The sequence below is a fragment of the Pygoscelis adeliae genome, unplaced genomic scaffold (assembly GCF_000699105.1).
Source record: "Pygoscelis adeliae isolate BGI_AS28 unplaced genomic scaffold, ASM69910v1 Scaffold328, whole genome shotgun sequence".
In the NCBI taxonomy this organism is placed as follows: Eukaryota; Metazoa; Chordata; class Aves; order Sphenisciformes; family Spheniscidae; genus Pygoscelis; species Pygoscelis adeliae.
Window position 1 is genome coordinate 10,792 of NW_008825309.1, and position 11,633 is coordinate 22,424.

The window sequence follows — 11,633 nt, forward strand, 5'->3', positions numbered from 1 at the left end:
TAAGATTTGGTTTTATTTCTCATTATCCTACTCTGATTTGATTGGCAATAAATTAAATTAATTTCCCCAAGTTGGGTCTGTTTTGCCCATGACAGTAATCTCCCTGTCCTTATCTCGACCCATGAGCCTTATGTCATATTTTCTCCCCCTGTCCAGTTGAGGAGATGAGTGATAGAGCGGCTTGGTGGGCACCTGGCAGCCAGCCAGGGTCAACCCACCATGCTGCCTACATGTGAGCACGAGTTTTACGCTCCAGTTACAGACAGTAGACAATAGGATATCATTCACTTGCCTGAAGACAGACACCTATTGTCACTTGAGAGGCCATGTCACATCTTCCCTCATCTTCAGTTGCTGCTTCAGGAGCGTCTGAGAATCCCATAAATCCCATGCTTTGACAGCCCTGTGGGAGCTCAGATTGCATTAGGCTTCCACATTTGGGCAGCTAAATCTAACTCTTGACTCCCATTCCTTAATTCAAACTAACTTAACCAACTACTTACGTATAAGCAATTGTTCCTGAGTTTTATCACATCCAGTATGTGATTTGTAGATTTCACCCTTATCACCTAACACCTCTTATAAGCAGACCTCTAAAAAGACTACTTGCATTTCATAGTTCACAATCTGATTGTTATTAATAGTTTTCTGACTTTGTATAAAATTTGAAATTTGCATTCATACTCTTCCTGGTAAACTGTTCTGGTGGGTTTATTAGTTAGAAATGAATACACAACAAATGCAATAAATACTGAAATAAATCCATGTTTCTTTAGTCCAGGAAAAATGAAATAAAATTGCAACATTTGATAGGCCTGGGTTTTTACAAAATTAGTTCTTAGTACAAGACGAATCCCTAAGAAGTACTTCAGAGACTATTTCTTTCTTGACCATGGTTTTAAAAGCTGATATTACTTTTTTTTCACTTCCTCTCTGCTTTCACATCCTCTGCAATTCACTACATTATTAATTTTTTAATCTCCTCCTGGCCCTGTGGAAGGATGTCACAGAGAGGGTAATGTGCTTTAAGTGTATAGAGGGCGTACTCCCAGCCATTTGCCATCAGAGCCTGGACTGAAGAATGGGTACAGATTCCCAGAAAACTCAAAACAGAGAGACTCGAGAAGGCACTTCTCTTCAACATCAAAGAATGAAAGCTTGCACTCTTCCTGATCCAGGAAAACACCTACCACGCTGCAGGGCTTCCAATTTCTTACACCCTTCCCACCAGTTAAGCTGTATTCTCCCTGAGAAAACCGCAGACTGAGTAAATTCCCTTTTAGGAAAATATTCATCGTATTGCTCCTCAGTCTATTTCTAATTTCCTCACACACCACACCCAGCTCCCACTCTGATTTGTCCCCCACCTCCACTTCCCAGTAATGTTTCTTTTCTGAAAACCCTTCAGTAGCTACCACCACCGCTTTGGGCAGGATCTCTTCCTGGGTGGAGGACTTGACCCTGTTTTTCTCCTTAATGATGAGGCTGGGATGTTTGCAGTTCTCATCCAGAGTAATATCAACTTGTGAAAGGAAGGGAAGAAAAAAAAAAGGAAAAAAATACTAAGCACCAAGTTATTTCTGGTTTTCAGGAAAATAAACAGTAATCTCAAAGGAAGTGAATAAAGGAGAGAAATTATAAAATTAAAAAAAAAAACCCAACTAAATACCCCAGGAATATACAGCATGTTTTTGTCAGACAAAAACTCAATAGCAGAAACAGTATCCAGCAGGGCATGCCTGCTCTCTGGCTTCACTGTGCCTTTATTAACTCATCTTTACTCTGACTGAGGGGATCCAGGCTCTCTGCTCAGTCCCATCTGGCAGCCTGATTTTTTGGAACAAAACACAAAGCTGAATCTCTCAAAGCCACATAATATGTAAAAAGGTCCTAGTTGGTACAGAAACGATTCACCCCAACTTGTGACACCGAGAACTGTGTAGATGGGAGATGCCTAAGAAAACCTGGGTGCCTGTTTCAACCAATGGGCTGCAGAATTTCCTCAAATTCTGACAGCCTGTGAGTTTTTTATAACACAAGGGATAGACTCTGGTATGTGCATGAAAGAACATGAGGTTAATGCCAGGCGAGATTTGGCTTACCTGCATTGCTACGAGCTCTCCTGAAGTCTGCAAGAAAATAAATGAATAATTAAAATTACTGCAGAATGTTAATATACCTAATTTTAGTACAGCATGGGGTTGGAGGGGTGTAGATTTGACAAAATTAGTTTTCAGCTTTCAACTCACCCAGTTCATTCTGGACTTTTTCTGAAAAGGACAGAAAGTTATATTATCCTCGTGCATGGCAAGGCTCTTCTGTAGGGTATCTGTGCTAACAAGAGTATTTCCAATACTACATTACTTAAGTATGACCTGGCCTAGGATTTTGGAAACGATGCTAGCTTAACTTTGGAGGGCTAGAGGTTATCTAAACCCAAGCTAGTCACCTGGGCTTTGTGTAGAGTCAGAAGAAAGAGAATGGCACATCGGAAAGTGTTTCTTCTCTGCCGTTTCAACCACCTATCTGAAACTACTCTTGGATGCCTTCAGCTCTCAATGAGGGAGCCAAGAATACTGCCTTAGCCTCAATGCCCAAAATTTACGTAACTAGTTAGGTGAGCTGAATCACCTGCAGGTGCATACAGGACCTGTGGCCATGCTTCCAGACCCTGTCAGATGACAAACAGGAGCTTCACATGGCCAACAGTTAAAATGCATATAAAAGTATATATATAGTTTTTTCCTTCTTTCAGAATTATCAGTTTGTTAGAAGGAAGGAAAATCTGTTTTCTACTCAGCTACAGCAAAAATTAAACCCTTAAAGAACTGAAATGATGTTCCCTTGTTACAGAAACAGATGTTCTGGAGTCCAAGATTGTGTCAGATAAACACTGTTTTTTAGGGACAACTAAGTCTAAGTGTCGAAGAGAATGAAGTGCTGCAATAGCCCTCAAATGGTGGCACAGTTCAGTTCCAGAATGGTATTTCTGATCACGGATAATTTAAATTATTTTTAAGGACCAAAGTTAACTTAGTATCCTTACCAATTTTGGACAACATATCCTGCTTTTCTACAAAGAAACAACATTAAATTAAAAGTTAGGATGACTAAATCAGGTGAATTATGGTACACTCACTATGCATTTTGGAATACTAATATATAAGTTATCTACATATATAGGATTAATCTGTTTATCTTTGTAGAATAATAGACATGCATTATATAAGTTTTCTCTGGTATTAAATAATGTGTTGCACAAATATTCCTGAGCACAAGACATGACAAAATAAATAAAGGAAAATACCAGAAACAATCAGGGAGTGATTCAGACCAAATAGTTCCCAAGTTCATAGAGCATCATAAGAGAAGAAGAGTAAAACCTCTCTCAGTAACACAAAGCTTGAGATTATATTTGTCTCTTGTACACAAATAAAACCCAATGCTATCCTTTTTATGGTTCTTAGCTTCACCTGGGGACATAGCTTGTCACAGTTGCTTTTTGAGAACTCTTCTATTGTCAGAGTTCAACAGGAATTGCGCTGGGATTCTTCCCATTATATTCTTTTTAATGCTGTGATCAGATGCTTTAGTAATTATTTTTTTCTGAGATGCAATAAATAAAATGTTCCAGTTAAATATTTTCTAGTGGGGGGGGGAAGGGGGGAGAGCGATATATATACTCTCTATCTATAGATATATAGATATATACCTATAGATATATAGATATATACCTATAGATAAAAAGGGAGAGACTGTGTGTACACATACACATAATACAACTTTTCAATTATCTTTTTGGTTAGAATAGGGGAGTTAATCTTTGCAAATGTGAAGTTCTGAGAGCATTTTCCAACTCTAGTATTCAAAACTGCATAAAACACCACTATTTTATTAGAACAGTCACCTGCAAAGCATCTTTCAAGGTATGGTCAAAAGAATAACATGTGGTACTAAATGCAAAGTAGAAAAAAAAATTATTTTACCCATCTGAATGCGGTCTTGCTCCTCAGCTGAAAAACAAAGCAAGAAACCCAGAAATAGCACAGAATGTTACATTTTTCAAGACAAGACCGCACAAAATGTGAGTGAGAATTTCAGTGTTAAAGAATGTTTTCATTTAGGGAACTGAGGCTTGGCACTAAGTTCAGAATATAATTTCAAAATAGGTGGGGCATAAATTGTCCTCTGAAGATATCCATCCTGTAGAAGGAGTCTAGACTATTAGCTTAGATTAGATACGTAAAATTCACTGGCTAAAACCACGTGACATTGAAGCTAATAATACCAGATATCATTAATTTAACTGAAAAACCTAGCTTTAGAATAGAAAAACATTTTCAATATGGGCCCTCTTTCATGATATTATAACTTTTTTAAATATAGAGGATTCTTCTAACCAAAGGATACTCAAAACGAACATAACAAAGCAGTCAAAATACATTCTTACCTAGTTCGTTGTTGAGTTGATCTATCTCTGAAAAAGATGGTTTAAATATTAAAACACCGTTTCCTTTCCTTTTTTTTTTTTTAAACACAAATACACTGAATTTTCTATCTGTTCCACTGTGTTCTGTATAGCAAGAGCTAAGATAAAATGAAATGATCCGAGCTTCATAAAAACATCCAGATGTTCCCCTGCTATAAGGCAGCCAGAGTTACTGTCTTTATTATGCTGGTACCTTTCCTGAAGGTGGCAACAAAAAGACTGGTCAAGAAATTCACCTTGGTAAAATGAAGTACTTCAGATGACTGAACTAAGGGGAAAAAACAGAACTAATACTTTAACGAGGATGTGGTTGAATGGCATTAGCGTCCGATTGAATGGCATTAGCACACCCATCCGCAGATGGCTCTTAGTACTTACGTTGAAACAACGGAACCGTGTCCAGATAATGTTAAACATGGCTTTAAAAAAGCTATAATTGCTGTTTCTCCATGGTACCATAAGGACGACTAAAAAGTTTCTAAAAGTTTACTAGATTTATGACATCTCTGCGATACTTTGCATGTTCAGCTTACTTGCTCTGCACAGTAAAAGCAATCTTCTTGTTCTACTTTTGTACAATGCAGTCCTAACCAGTCTTTATAAAAAGATCAGGAAACTTTTTTTTTTATTATTTTTCAGACTGTCGAGCTTAATTCTTTCTTTTCTTAAAGACTGAAATTCAGCACGAACCATGATCCCAAGTTAAGAACACGTTAACTTACCCAAATTAACCAACAGAACAATTTGCAAGCTCAAATACCGAGCAAAAAATACCAGCCGTAGGTCAAACTTCTCCATGGAATTAGTCCTCTTCTTTGCAGTAGGCATCAATTATCTTCAAATGGTCAATATAAAAGGTATTGCAATGATTTTTTTTTTTATTTTATTTTGCAAAAGCAAAACAGCCACTAATATTTCCTGAGCTCAGCTTTTATCTGGTTCTAAAGGACCAGAGAGATTAATAGATAGAAATCACTGAAAAAAAGCTGTTACACTTACCTTTTTCAATTTCCTTTTGTGCATTTTCTGTGAACAGAGAAATATTTTTATATCCTAAAAATAATTCTTCAAGCACTTAACATTCAGCTTTAAAGACTATACAGAAGTGATTAAGCCACAACGATTTGTATGTAAAGTTGTACATATATAATTGCATGTATATATACATACACTTAAATTATTGAATGCTAGGTAACTAAACTTCAAAAGTAAATTATTTTTAATAGACTCAGTTTAAACAAGTACAGTACAGGCATTGACTGAAACAAAAATAGAAACTTTGTTTCCTCAAGTTAAGCCAGTTTGTTGCAACATTCAAAACAAAAATACTCGAAATCAAGCACAAAACACATTGTGACAGCTAGCCTTTTCTCTGCTGTTTCAAACTCGCAGCCATTCAGGGACCAGCAGCTAAGACCATGTTTTACAGAGCCACAGAAGAGTCGAGGTTGGAAGGGGACCTCTGGAGATCCATCTAGTCCACCAACCCTGCTCAAGAAGCTTGGCCCAGGGCTGTGTCCAGTTGGGTTTTGAATGTCTCCAAGGATGGAGACTCCGCAGCCTCTCCAGAGCAACCTGTGCCAGTATTCAAACACCTCCACAGTAAAAGACTTTTTTCTGTTCTCTGATAATTTAGTATATACCCAGTTCTATTTCACAAGTCATACTGACTTATCATCTGACAGGTGGCAAAATTCTGCAAAATGGATGAGAAGTTTCAGGGATGACGGGACGCAAATTTTAAAAATCTCCATGGATTTGTTCCCACATACTCTTTTTTTTTTTTTAATTCCAAAACATTTTTGTTTGTATACAAATTTCTGAGATTAGTTCCTGGGCAGCAGTTCACTCCCTCAATTATGGCGTCACAGTTTAACCTCAGCTGGCAACTGAGAACCACACAGCCGCTCGCTCATTTCCCCCCTGCACCGGTATTTTCTTTCCTTTAGAGTTACCATCAATATAAAACAGCTACTAGATATATTCTGCTCTCCTTCTGTAAGTCAGAAGCCCTAAAAAAAAAAAAATTAAAAACTCATCCTGAAGATTAAGCTGTTCAGAAATTGAAGTAAACATTCAGACAAACAATCAGGTTTGCATTTGAAAAAATGAAAATAACTTCCTAGCATGTCGTAATTTCAAGCAGAATATGTTGGATTGCCCAGAACTTTACAAAAGCTACCTTTAGCCCAGGAAGCTTAATTTTTTTAAATTGTTTCTGTAGTCATTAGAGAGTCAAAAAACTCCATGTACAATTCAGAGGAATAAGTTGGGTTCCTCCTCTGAACTGCATCCTGACTTCCTTCATTGCTGGTGAAAGACACAAGCTGTCTGGAAGAAGCTATATAGTTTTCTCTTTCTCCTAAAACTTTTTTTTTAATACAAAAGTTTTTCTAGAAAAAAACATTTTATAAGTGTCTCCAGTTTTCACATGAAACAAAATTTTGTATTGAAAATTTTGCATCTACTGAAAGGTGGAGTGGGTCTTGGCAGGGAAAAATTGGTTTGGACACATCTTCTGGCCAAAACACACTGCCACTTCTATGCCCTGCTCAATTACATCCATGTGGCAGCTTTACCCACACTCCAACATGGTCTTTGGGGTGTCTGAGGGGGTCTTTCTATCAAAGTTTTGCATAAGGGCACTAGGAAATGTTCTAATGCTCTAAGGAGCCTGGACATGACAGCTCAGGGAACTGTCAAAAAGTCATTTTTCTGGAAATGGTAAACTCTTAGCTAGATAGTGGGTCAGGGGAGAAAACCTGTGAAAGTTTTTGCAGAAAAGGTGACTCATACCAAAAGCTTTTTACCACTTCTTTCAACATCTGCAGGCAGAAAAGCTGAGGTTAAACGGGATGCAAGAATTTCCTCATTTCTCATCAGAAGCAGGAATCAGCAGTGGACCAGTCTTTCTGTGCTGGCTGCACGTAAGGTGACTTACTCCCCAAAGGCACCCCAGCTGGAGCCTACAGGTAGATAGAGTCAACCAAAGTCCCAATCTTTTGAAGTCTCTGTCATAGAACAACCTTAGAAATACAACTAATTAGCCCCATGGTTTATACCACTGGCCAATATTTCCACTGTTGCACATATCTTTCAAGATGTTCATGATGAAATATAGTATTAATATGGCTTTTAAATATGGTATTAATATGACTTACTTTCACGAGTAGTTGTCTTATTGTTCTCTGAGAGAGAGAGAGAAAGAGAGAGGCAGGGAGAAGGAAAATGTTAACTTACTCTCTTCTTGCTTGTAGGTTTTCAAATGAAACTTTTCATATTTCACAGCGGTCATGTTTGGTAAGGAAGCAACTTATTTTCAAAATGTCTTGGTTTTCATATACTTATATCTTCCATTAAAATAATGAGAAATCATACAGAATTTAATGAATAAAACTAGTGACGCTGAAGGCAGAAAATAATCAGACTTAGTATGCTGTCTTGGCAACAGATTTGTATTTTATAACTGTGTTAGAAACTAGCTTATAAATCAATAAAATGACTTGCAAATAAATTAAGCCACTGGATACACTTGGGTACACTAACATATTTCAGTTATTTGTGAGAATTTTTTTATTTCAAAAATTAGATTGTTGCAGTGATAATTTCGCTATAGTAATATGTCAATTCCTATTGGCAAATATGATTGTACAGGTTTATACGCCAAGATGTTGGAGTAGTTAAGAGATGCTTTAAAATGAATATGTAAGGAAAGCAAAAATACAGTGAAAAGGCATGAAGAATCACGAGGGTGATTGTTCATAATCCTGTACCCTCCTCCCCAGATAATTCTGGACATGGTGATGTTGTCTTTCAACTGGATTGTATGAAGCATTCATCACTTTAGCATTAAGAGTGGAACTTACTTCTGAGTTTATAAATTGCAGCGATAACCAGGAATATGCTCAAGAGCAGGATCACGACAAAAGCCGCCAGCCAAGGGGAGGTGGCAGGAAAGAAGACATCTGCAAATTATTTCAGATTATCAGCTACAACTTTCCTTGAACTATCAACTTTATACTTTGATTACATGCCTAAAGTGAAACAAAACAAATTTGGATCTAAATTTCATTCCTAGGCACCTATAGGAGCAATTCACTGGGATTTTTACATCCCTAGACTATTTTATAAAGCACCATCAGAGATTTGTATAAACCACTGCCATAGAATAGAATAGAATAGAATAGAATAGAATAGAATAGAATAGAATATTAGATGTTACAGGAATAGAAACAGAAGTGGAAGAAAATGAGGGGAAAAGAGAGAGAGATAGATGGAACAGCATCCTCCATCCTTGCAAGCGAGAATAAGCACCACTCGATAACAAGGTTTCATTTCCCCCAGATGGCATTACATCCATGGAATGGTGTTTTTATTATTAATATTTTGACAATGTTTGGGAGTTGCCCATGGAAACTAATGGTCGTTCAGTGCAAAGACCAAGAAGTATCACAGAAGAAAACTTCTGTGAAAACTGATTATTCTATTCCACTAGAAATCTGAGGTTCTGGGGCAATCTGCTCTGTATGCATCTTTTTCCTCCCAGGACACAAGGACACAAGCTCATACTCACCTGCAATGACAACTGAAGATTCTGTTGATGTTTTCAGCAGTTTATCAATTATTTTGCAGGACACAGAGTTTCCAGATCCTGGTTTTAGAATGATGGAGCTGCTGGTATTAGCAGTGGTGGTGCCAGTGGTGAGAGGAGTCCCAGTGATGTTGTCTCCTCTACCATCTGTCCACAACACCTGAACTTCAGAAAACAACCTCTCAGAGAAACATTTGAGTCGAATACCACCATCCTCATAACCATCCAAGACAAGTAACGGATCATGGCCGATACCTACAGAAGAGAGAGACAAACAGGTGAGCCGTGCTCAGCAATCACAGTGGTTTTAAAGGCTAAAGGGGAAGAAGACTGTGAGAAGTTTTGCAATTATGATGCCCTATAAGTGCTTTCCCCACTGAAGTTGCAGCCCTTATCCTATGACATTAGCACATCCTCTCACAGCTCTGATCAGGAGCAGCAGCTACAAATTTGAGGATGAAGAAAAGCACATAGATGCATTTGAAACACAAAGCCATCCATTTCAAATTACAAGCATCCAGCACTGCCACGCATCATGCAAGTCAAAATTACCTATCACCTCCCTTTGCAGTGTTGACAACATTAGGTTATCTAGGTATGTTCATCTCACCAAATTTTAGCCATCTAAAAGATAAGTGCTCATTGAGGCAATCATCTTGTAGAGAAACCATGGAGAAACTGCATTCCCTACAGAGTGATTCATTCCCTTAGAAGATGGGAATCCTAGATAAATGAGTTATGTTATGCTTTGGGAGGGCCCGTCTTCTCCTATTGACTGTACAGGTACCTTAGACGAATAGCTCTCAGATGCTCAATTTTAATGCCTACAGTTGAACACATTGAATCCCAGAACATACATCTGTGTTCACATGAAGTCCAAAGAAATCATCTAAATCTGGACCTCCTTCAGTGGAGAAGAAAGTCATAGGGGACATCAGTTCAAATCTATTCATAGTCTCTGAAATGGATTTATTACAGAGTGAAATTAATCTATTACAGAGCAAAATTACCTGCAGTGGGATGGTGTGTAGATACCAACAGCAAGATGAAGATGACTGCTGTCAGCTGGACCAACAGCCCCATACCTATGCGGAAGACAAAAGTCTATGTTTGAATACAAAATAAATTATGTGGGGTGCTGCACAGTTAGGTTACATCATTCCGAGATTCACACCAACATCTTGTTGTCTGCTTATGTGCGCTACCCACATGCTTAGTTGCACCCCAGATGAACCTGGGGAGTGATTCAGCAGCCAGAGAGGTCCTATGGTTGTTCTTATGGTCTGTATGGAGACACTCCAACACTGATAATAGTCAATGGTTATGAAGTGAGCAATTCCTGAGCTGGGCAGACGTGTCTCCTTAGTAGTACCAGTAACCGGACTTGAGATGGCTCCTTGGAGTTAAAAGGCTGTGGGGATGGAAAGTTTAACAATGGACAGTATTGAATTAACAATGGACAGTATTGAATTTGATTTTGATGAGCAAGCAGTGTGCCCTTGAGGCGCAAGAAGGCATGAAGCTGAAGATAACGGAGAAGGACATGAGTTGCTGAGAAAGGAGAAAAAGTAACTAAAGGCTATGAAGGAATGTCGTATGCACAAGAAGAACAGACCAATCCGTTAGGGTATAGATGCGCGTGAACATAAGGCTTTAACCTATCTGCAAATTGCAGGTAGCACGTGGACACTTCTGTTTACTATAAAAATCACTAACAAAGAGCAATAAAGGTCTTTGGTTGCTGCTTGCCAGAGTCCGTGCCATTAATCCCCACAAAAGGCAAAGACAATACAGATACAAAATCCCAAAACATAAATTCTGCCTTAAAAAAAAAAAAAAAAAATCAAAAATAAGGACACACTGGTATTTTGTAAATTAAATATTTCACTTTGGAAATATTATAACCATTTTTTTCCTCAAATATTTTTAATGAAAGTAGAAATGAAAGTTTCTAAATTAACCAGGATTTTAAAGCAGAAGTTTCCAAGATTTATATAACCAAACCCACCCTTTTCTCTCTCTCTACATGTATAGATATAAAACCATACATAAATATAGATATTATACTAAAATAAATATAACTCAAATAGAAAAAAAAAGGAAGATCTTCATTTGACTTTGACCTAGCAAAACATAACAAACTCTGCTTTGAAGCTCACCACATGTCCAGGTAGGTCATGGATTTGCTTCTCTCCTCCCCACCACACACATTTTTGCAATACAAAATGGAACCTCTCATTAGTTATGGCCCATCCAAACTTCCCTAAGGATTTTCAGAATTTTCAGTGCTCATAATAACTAAGACGACTAAAAATTTCTCAACATATACTTTCACAGGAGAAGAAAATATATCATGATCCCGAGGTGGCTGTTATTCTTCACTGCTGTATTGGGTTTGTGTGGCAAGGTTTTGGTAGCGGGGGGGGCTACAGGGGTGGCTTCTGTGAGAAGCTGCTAGAAGCTTCCTCTACGTCTGACAGAGCCAATGCCAGAAGGCGCCAAGACGGACCCGCCGCTGGCCACGGCCAAGCCCACCAGAAACGGGGGTAAGGC

The 11,633-nt window shown here is 38.1% G+C and overlaps 1 protein-coding gene and 1 pseudogene across 1 annotated transcript in view; one reads left to right on the forward strand and one right to left on the reverse strand.

Annotated features, from left to right (window-relative positions):
- LOC103922153 (butyrophilin subfamily 3 member A3-like) overlaps positions 1-10,163 on the reverse strand; it is a 13,188-nt gene extending 3,025 nt beyond the window's left edge. Inside the window, exons 1-5 of the mRNA XM_009330241.1 lie at positions 10,091-10,163; positions 9,063-9,335; positions 7,651-7,677; positions 1,335-1,522; positions 1,047-1,247 (exon numbers count right to left, since the gene is read on the reverse strand). Coding sequence (XP_009328516.1) covers positions 1,047-1,247; positions 1,335-1,522; positions 7,651-7,677; positions 9,063-9,335; positions 10,091-10,163 — 762 coding nt within the window. The remainder of the gene's footprint in view (positions 1-1,046; positions 1,248-1,334; positions 1,523-7,650; positions 7,678-9,062; positions 9,336-10,090) is intronic.
- A 1,402-nt stretch (positions 10,164-11,565) lies between these two features.
- The window catches only part of LOC103922154, a 24,393-nt pseudogene continuing 24,325 nt past the window's right edge, over positions 11,566-11,633 (forward strand).